Here is a 9,443-nt window from a genome sequence, read left to right as displayed (position 1 = left end):
GATGTGTTCATATTTTCACAGTGGCTGCTGAAAATCTTTGGATGTTTTGGTAATACTAGTGATCTCTATAAGGACTGGCAAAGGGAAATCATCTCAAGGTTAAACATTTGTGGGGATGGTGTTGTTTGGGCTCAGTGTGAGTTTAATCTGCTGTGGCTGGATACTGATTGTTCAAAGCAAGAACAATTCAAAGCCACTCCATCAATGAAGCAGAAATCTGCAGAGATGTTCTGACCTTTTGTTCATCACTTCAGTTTTCTTAAGCAGCTTTGTGCAGCAAGTCCCATGCAGTGTGGGTTGGAAAAAATGTATTAATTTTTATTAAGAAAGATCTTTGAGAGTAACCTGGAAAGATCAAATTAGAGTTTTATCTAGTTTACTCTTCTTCCATGAAAATACTGTGACCCTTTATGGCTTCATCTACATGAGCAGGTACATCTCTCTCTCAATACAAATGTGTGGTTCCACAATGCATCGCATTCAAACTGAACAAGAAGATATCTGTAAATCTACAACAGGTGTGTGTAAAAATACATACTAGCATTCTGGAACACATTCCAATTGATTTCTAAGTCACAGTGAAAAATGGTCAATAAACAGTGAAAGAACAATTTTACTTGGCATTTTATTCACTTAACAGAAACATTCACTTATCAGGTATCACTGAAGTGCAATTTACAGAACTTAGCAGCAAATTCACATATGTAAATTCAGATTTATTTTCTTTTGTTGTCTTTTTTTTCTTTTCTTTTTTACAAATATTACAAATGTACATCCATTAGTACAGTATTGCCATTCACTCATGCATGTTATGTACAGAATCTTCACTAAAGAATTACTACTGAGCAATTTTTCCTTTGCTTCAGGAAATGCTGTGTGTAGGTCATGTGTGCTTCTAGGATGGGGTCCCATCATACTGTTGTTGCACATAATGAGAAGAAGTAGATATTTAAGGTCATATTCAACCCTAGTGCCAGCAGGTGCAACTCCATTGAGATCAGCTGATGCCCACTTGCAGTAGGGACTCAGTTTGGTCCCCAGTACTAAACTCATTCTGGCAGCTGAACCCAGGGTTGCATTTATGTATTTCTTGCAACAAAGGATCATTCAATCTTGCCATACTTTTTTCTACATCCTTAAAAATAACCAGGCATGATGCTTTGTTGTCAGAGTAGCTGCAACACCAGCCTGGTGGAAATATTATGCATTATTTGGGTTGACATCATGCCATGGCTGGAGGAGGATGGGTGAGGGCAGGGAGTTGTAAGGAAGAGCCATGGAGGTCTCATGTGTGCCAGACAAGGACTGTCTTGGAGAGGAAATGCAGGAGACATTCTCCCCCCCTGCCCTGTGGATCTCTGGATGAGAAACCTCTTTCTCTCTGGCTGCTCTGTGGTTTGTCTCCCCTGGTGGGAGCAACCAGAGCCCCTGGGGCCACCGCTGCCTACATCCCCTGCAGCCTGTCCCACACCTCCAGCTGGGTGCTGGCCCTGCCCGCTGCCCTTCGGGCACATCTGCTGCCCAAATCACACTGGAGGTCTGCAGCCACAGCTGTGTTAGAGGACAGGACCGTGCACAGGTACCTGGAAGCTCCAGAAGGTGCCAAAAGTATTCAAATGTTAATCAGAAGAGCCGTCAAAGTGGTCTAAGTATTGAAGTATTGACAAAGTGGTTACCACAAAGTGTTTCCATTACTGAAAAGTTTCTGGTTTTTGGTTGCCTTTTTTTTTTTTTTTTTTTTTTTTAGCTATTTCTACTCTAAGGATATTTTTTAAAATATTTTTGGTAGTTAATATGGAATGTATTATTTTGTTGAAAAGGTTTCTGGAAGGGGAGAGCTTTGTTTTATCTAATTTAAAAATTCTAGTTTATCACAATTGTTTTTATACAAGACACTATAGATACATCTTGTAGTTTATAATCTAAAAATAAAATCTCATCAAAATACTGTACCTATTCTATTGTGGGCATCAATAAACAATGTATTTACTGTATATGGCTCTCCAAACATGATAAACCCTATACAAAGAGCATCTATCTTTATTGATAGGAACAGTTTCCCGTGTAAAGGAAATTACATGGAAAAATATGAGCCTTGTGTTGTTTGAAAAGTAACTCAGCTTGACAGTTCTGAGAAAATACCAAGACAATTATCACAAATCAGTAGCAGCATGTTATATACAGATTTAAAGAGAATCACAGGAATAAAAAGAAAACAGTAGTTATATACCCGCAAATCCTGTCATCTAAAAACCCAGAAACTTTGAGAAATGTACAGGTCGTTTGAAGGTTGGTTTTGTAGTGGGACTATCAAAGCTCAGTTCTCCCATGACTATTATCTTCTGCATTCTGATGAACTTTGGGATGGTTCAAAGATGAAATTGTATTAGACCCAGCCCAGTTATGAAGAAAATATTTAAATGTTGGGTGATACTTGTCTCCTAAGTAAAAAACCCCATCTGTTTTTCAGGCTGCAGATGAACATGAAGAATAATAATACTTGGCATTTACACAGAGCTAGAATCTGAAAGCTCATACATTGAGTAAGACCTTACCCAAACCTGTGGTTGCATCTGCTGTGCTTATGTCAATTGGACTGTGTGGAGAGGTAAAACTCAATTTTGTCAAGAGTGACAAAATCTGTCTTACATTGTTGCATATGACCAGAGCATTTTGATCCAGCCAGGTTCCTTAGATGTGAAGCATTTATTTGTATCCCCATTAGACAGGCAGAGAAACTGCGGCAGGGAAGAGGCAAGTATCAAATGTGCTCTCTTGTTTGGGGATGTCTTACTTGTGGCTACCCAACCCCATGATTGTTCAGATGCATGGAGCATCCTGACCTCACAGCCACTTAATTCAGAGCTGTGGGTCATCAGAAGATTGGAGATCTGAGGCTCTGGATGCTGGCTGCAGCCTGCCTGACTTTAGGTAGCTTCCTGAAGATCCAGAGCCTGGAGCATGGTCTCACTGGCCCTCACCGGCAGCCCTGCAGAGCTGTGCACCTCCGCTGGCAGCACAGGGGTGAACGGCCCCTTGGACAAGGATCTGCATCCTGGCTGGTGTCTGAAAGGCATGTGAGATGGACTGGGCCCAGACAAGTAAAAATTGCAGCATTCAGATTGTGACTAAAGTTGAAGATTTGTTGTGAAGTGGTTTGTCCAAGGTGTCAGAGGGAATAAGTGTAAAAACCAAGAGCATCCTGATGCCTGGCTTTGTGCTCAGAGCCAGCAGCAGAAAAATCAGTTTAAAAATGCTGCACTTCTTTGAGATCCAAATTTTTTGTCACAGATTTAGGCAGTTTACAGGATCGTTTTTGCATAGAGGTTAGGAACGTTTTTGGTGGATGGGTATGGATGCTCTGAAACCTGCTGTCATGCTGTGGGGGTACTTCCATTTCTGCTCACTATTTTCCATTATTCAGTGATGAATTTTGCACTAATTGTGTGAGGGAAAACAAAGGTTTATTTTGGATCAGACAGGTGGCCCACTAACACCTCAAATCATTAATAACCAACAGCAATAAACAATAAAAAGCAGAATCTTGGTGGGGATGGCATTGTAATTTGGGCAGGTACATTCTTGGGAAGGGATCATGAAAAAGCAGTTTTCCAAAGCTGAGTTCAGTGCATCAGACACATTTCTACTTATGTATTTCCAATACAGGATTAAAAGCAAATATTCCCATGGAGGTTGCTATTAAATCTCAAACTGCTTCAATTCTCTCCGCTCGTACATCCTGCCTCGCCTTCTCTCCAGTTGGTGTGGTCCAGTCGTGTAGAAAAGGTGTGGAGTGATTTACACAGTTAGTAGGAACTGATCTTGCTCTGGGGGCTTCTTCACCCAGGTGCCCAGGCCAGCTTTCTGAAATGCTTTAAACAGCTGCTGCTTAACAGACTGGTACGTCTGAGCCACCAGCTTTGCCTCGCTGTACACTGATGGCATCTCTCCATGGCTTGGTACTCGTGTGCTCAGCTGCAGAACAAAAATCAGGGAAGGGGAAAAAAATAATAATAAAAAACCCAATCTATGAGCCAAAAGAAACAGGAGGCTTCAGTAGCCGTATAATCTTCCTGTCTACATTTCATAAGCAATCACAGTGCTTTGTGTGTTTGCTTTTGGTTTAACCACCAGGAAACCAGGGAAGCAGTAAATGCTGGTTTCGAGCCATTGTGAGGAGGAAAGGGCATAGGCAGTAGCAGGTCTTGGTGTGTTCTACAAAGGCAGAATGCTACTTCTCAGTTAAGATGATTTTTATGGACAAAACTGAAAAAAAAAATTCCTTTCTGGAGATCTTTAAAGCATGTGCTCCTTTAAAGAAAGTTTACCCTGGGAAGTGCAGCAGCTCAGTGCTTCCGAGTAATGCCCAGACACAGAAGAAGAAGGGCTGCCTTCCACACTCTCCCATTTCCCCTCTGTAGTCTGTTATTGTTGGGAATGCTGTGAAACATGTCCAGGACAGGCAGAAATCAGGCATCAGGGTTTGAGCTGGTGTGGAAAATCTGAGTGCTCTGTTGGAACACTGGAGCCACCTATGAGGAGCTCCTCGAGCAATGTCACGTGCCCAGTGCCCTGGAAGGAGAAGTAGGAGGGAGCACCCCTTGGTCTGCAGAAGGAACAAACAAACAAACTCCTCCGACCTGCCCAAGTCTCTACTGTGCCAAACCAGTAGGAAAAGGCACCCTCAAGGCAAGCCTGATGAGCAAACAGCTCTTTTTCTTGTCTTGATACAGGAGAGATGCTGAGAGGCAGGTTAAAGGAGAAGGTGAACATGCAGCCTGCAATGAGCTGCTGCTGTCTGTGTGTTCCAGCACTCCATGGGGCTGTACTGGCCCAGTCAGCAAGGGAGGGTGACATTGTCAGCCTGGGTGTCAGTGGGCCACAAGCTGGCCTGGCTGCCATGGCTTATCTCTGGCTGTCTCTTTGTTCTCTTTGTTCCCCAGAGCTAGGGAGTGATGACATTAATAATAATAATAATAATAATAATAATGACAATATAAGAGACATTAAAAAAAAAAAAAGACAAAAGGTTACAGACATCCGGCAGCCTGGCATTCTGCCAAAGAGCTCACCTTGCTAAAAAAGGATCTTTCCTTAAAATCAATAGCCTATTGCATATTCATAAATCCCATTCATGATTCAAACAATCCTTTTGATTTTGGGTGTTTCTGCTTAATTTCAACTTCCCCCCACCCTCCCATTCCATCCTGCAAATCAATCCTCCTGTGGCTCCAGGAGTCCCAAAAAGCCCAATAATGGAAGCAATACATTCTTCCTTTGGGGTTTTGATGTCTATTGCTGTTATCTCTATCCAGATAGGATAACATGAAGAATTTTTTGACTGTCTTTCCCATTCCTTGAGCTGGTTACAAAAAGCATCTTAACATCACATAGCTTCTATTTTAATATTACGCTATAGCCTAAAAACCCCCATATTTATCACACTATTAAAAGAGGCTTTCTTAACACGGCGTAACTTCCCAACGTCACGCATGTAGCACCCATTTCACTATCCGTGCAAGGCCAGTCACGTACGGTGTTTGCAGCGAGCCCTACCTTGCCGTGCAGCCTCGCCCAGCGCGTGAAGAACACGCGCTTGCAGAGCCGCGAGGCGCTGCCGCAGCTCCGCTTCCCCGAGCTGGCGTTGATCACCTCCAGCTCCGTACTCCCCACGATCCAGTTCACGCTGAAGCCGGGAGATTTTCCGGGCTGCCGAGCGTCGGCGTGGCTCACCCCTGCAGGAGGGAGGGACACCAGTGAGCTGCAGCGCTGCTCCTGGGCCGCTGTGGCACAGGGGACACCCTCAGTGAACCGCTGGCACCGTGCACTGCACCTGCTCTCGTCGCCATTGGTTAAACGGTACCAGACCAAGTACCGCGGAGAGACATAACTTACCAATTCCTACAGACTTTTTTCCACCTTGCAGGCAAACCTTCCGTTAGCCTAAGGAAAGCCTTTGGATTGGGGTGTGAGCTGTTGACAGCAGAGTGATGGTTGCTGAGTGAAATCTTTCACAAAGGCTTTAATGGGATAACAGGTTTTTAAAAGGAGCTAAGCAGTACAGCGCTTTGAGCTCTTTCAGGTGAGCTTCCCACAGTCCAACATATTTATCTGCTGTTAACTCCTGGGGCCTTCACTGTGCGGGGATGTCTAGACCCCAGGAGATAAGAAAACACAAAACAATACACTCCATCACCACAGAAAGATTATTAGATCCAAGTTAATAATGACCTTGTAGACATCACAGACCCACACAGAACACTCCTGGTCCCCACCTTGTGTTTGCCTGTGAGATTCCAACCCCGTACTGGGGCACCAATTTCTTCAACAGCTCGTTAGTGTCCTAATGGCCGTATTTGGGACATCTTTAACTGGAATGCATCATATGCAATTTTAGACAGCTGCAATAAGGATGTTTATAGTCACCTGGGATGTCTGCATGACCTTAGTGTCATTCACATGGCCAATTTTGGGCATCTGAGCCACACACTGAGCCAATGCCTTCAGGGGTGAGATCTCCCTTGGCTCTAAGTAGCTCCCAGGGCTACAAGGTCAGGTGTGGGTGTCTACATGAGCTATTTTTAATAGTTCTGTCTCTTTTTAACTATTTAGTGTAGCTCAACCTTTCCATGACTCCTGCTTTCATTTCTTGTACCTGAAATGGGGGAAGGATTAGTCTTTGCAAGGAAATAAGAGGAAAAAAAAAAAAAAGGTGTTTGGCTTATTTTCCAGCACAGTACAAATGCAAACAAGTGGGCTCTGCCCTGCTCATTAGTGCATTTGCAGCGAAGAATCAACACTGGTAGCTTCTAAGGCTGGAAAATGCAGAGTAACCTGAAGCAGTTTGAATATTTTTGAAAACATGCATCTTGGATAATGTGTCTGGATCCAGTTGTTGTGTCCCTCTCTGCTAACTTGCTGCCTGGGTCACTAGCCTGCAGACCTGGACAGCAAAAGCCACTGTGGTGAGCAGCAGGTGGGGATGGTGCTGGTGGGCAGGAGCTGCCTGGCACAGCCACCCCAGCACAGGCCAGTGCCAGGACTGGGTCTGTGTTTCCAAATGGCAGCTCCTGGCTGCAGCAGCTCCAGCGACAGCTCATGCCTTGCACTGCTTTCCTTGCTGCTGGGTGGAGGGCAGCAGAGAAAGGTCCTTTGCATTCTCTGCTGAGAGGGTTTTAAAGAACTTTTGTGGAGAGCAAGAAGTACTGATATGGGCTGCTCAGAGAGAAGGACATTAAAGAGGTCAAAGCCTCTCCTTTCCAAAGGGCCCTTCTTGCCCAGGATCTCATTTTCAAAACAGATGCACGCCATGGGCACCTGCTGGTCTGAAGCAGAATGGGAGAACATGGGAGCTGGTGGGAATCCATCAGTGATGGAGCATCCATCACTGAATGTGTTGAGCTTGGAAAGCTCCTGAGAGACACCTTGGGAGAAGGGAAGGGCTATGCAGGGTCTGGCTGGCTGCAGGCACCTGCTGCATCCTGCCTGGAGCCTCTCAGCATCATGAGATGCAATGCCACTGAGGGACATGCCACCTCTTTCCCCTGTCTCCTCTGCCCTGGGAGGGAGCTGCCAGAGCCAAATGGAACTTAGCATGCACAAGCTGGCCATTGAAGGGAACAAATTATATGGCAAACTCACTTTGTATCGGCGACAAAGCTGGAACTGCAGAAATCATCTCAGTCACTGGGACTGAACTCGCTACCATGTGTAGAAGAGAATTACAGCTAAGTCATAACCTCGCCCAGGATTTGTAAACACATTCATGTTGTATTAATACCTCTTTCAAATTTTTTCCCCCCAGAGATAACAGATCAGTCTGCATCTAAAACTCCAGTTCACCTAGGCAACAGGATTTAAACTGAGAGCTTGAAAATCAGATAGCTCTGCAGCGCTGCTCGAGCGTCTCTACACAGAACAAGATGCAAACAGATCAAAATCAGCTGTTTGACACTATGCACCACTCTCTGTCAAGATAGCACCCAAAAGCTTAGAGGATTTGAGTGCAAAAAGCATGATAGCAAACACCCTGCCATGCAAATAAATGAAAACGTTGTGAAATCCCTGACTAAAGGAAGAGAAGGAAAGGATGCACAGAGTGGAGAGCAGGTTGTGGGTGCCCATCAGATGGGGGCTGTGAGGGTATCTCAGGCTGATCCCAGTGCCTGGAAACCCCACTGGGCTCCTTTGGCTTTCATGCCTTCTATTCCCAGTTATCATATATAAGTACATGTATTTAGGTAAATAGAAGATATTTTCTAAATGCAAAAGAAGAGGTTTTAAAGAAAACAAACAACAAAACATGAGAGTCATAGCAGACAAATATGGAGCATGGATATGTTTTCTGATTGTTGATATTTTCATTGTTTTAAAAAATGTCTTCTATATTTTTCTTTTGACAATAGCTGTTTTGATTTACTTAGAAAGTAATACTCAAATAATCTAGGTTGCTTTCTCTCCTCTATGTAAAATATCCTTCTTAAAACCCACACAACAAAGAGTACAGCAGAAGACAGTAGGATTTGAAAAAAATAGTCTTTGCACAAATAAAATGAATTTGAGTACTGTGGGGTGTGAACTGAAATCTGCCTCTCTCTCTTCTCTCCCAGCAAAACCTCATAACCCATCAGGATACCCTTTAAAGCAGCCTCAGTCTTAAGAGAACAGGATATAAAAAAGGCATTTCTTCTAAAAATTATGCCCAAGAGTAATCTCAGTGGAAGAATGGAGTTCCATCTGGCTGGGACTGGTAGAAAACTGAGTAGAAAACCTCACTGATTATTTTTCAGTGGAGCCAAGTAGTTAATCTTAGTATACCTCATCACACACCATGACTCTCCTCTCCACTGGAATGTTTATACTGTTATGATCAAGTGGCAAAATAATTGACACCCTTATAATTTAAGGCCTCCTGCAGCCCTGGGCTGGTCTGATGTCCAAGACAAGTGTGGGAGGTGGAGCTGTCTGGCTGAAATTGTGTAGGTCTGGTCCCTAATGCATTTGGAGAAGCTTTTTCTAGGTGCCCATCTCCTTAGTCACTGGATATGCTGCTGGCAGGGTTTCCCAGGAAAAAGAATTGCGGCATAAGCCTCAGCAATGTAAGTTTTAATCAGCATCGCCTCCCTGGGATTTGTGAGGGGAGGGAAGATTACAAATAATGGCATTAAAGACAAAAACAATGCAGAGAGAGAGAGAAATTCCACCCACTGCTTCTCCTGGGCTGAGGAAAACCCACAGACAGAACCCAGAAGCAAAGCAAATGCTATTCCAAACAGAAAGCATTTCTGCACGTTTCAGTGCTGTCTTCCTCCTCTGGGAAGGAGGAAGACAGCACTGAAACATGCAGATATTTAAAGTGACACTAGGCCCTGTCTGAAGCATTTCTTATTCCCTTGAAACCTCTGGCAACAACTCTTGGACATTCATACACACACACTCTGGCC

At 44.0% G+C, this 9,443-nt stretch overlaps 1 protein-coding gene across 1 annotated transcript in view; it reads right to left on the bottom strand.

Annotated features, from left to right (window-relative positions):
• Positions 1–686: 686 nt before the first annotated feature.
• Positions 687–9,443, bottom strand: part of ADARB2 (adenosine deaminase RNA specific B2 (inactive)) — a 303,231-nt gene continuing 294,474 nt past the window's right edge. The window contains exons 9-10 of the mRNA XM_040080687.2: positions 5,557–5,735; positions 687–3,975 (exon numbers count right to left, since the gene is read on the bottom strand). Of these exons, the coding sequence (XP_039936621.1) occupies positions 3,799–3,975; positions 5,557–5,735 (356 nt within the window). The 3' untranslated portion in view covers positions 687–3,798. The remainder of the gene's footprint in view (positions 3,976–5,556; positions 5,736–9,443) is intronic.

Source organism: Hirundo rustica, chromosome 1, assembly GCF_015227805.2.
Source record: "Hirundo rustica isolate bHirRus1 chromosome 1, bHirRus1.pri.v3, whole genome shotgun sequence".
Classification (NCBI taxonomy): domain Eukaryota; kingdom Metazoa; phylum Chordata; class Aves; order Passeriformes; family Hirundinidae; genus Hirundo; species Hirundo rustica.
Note: the sequence above shows the minus strand (reverse complement) of the source record. Positions and strands in the feature narration are given on the sequence as shown.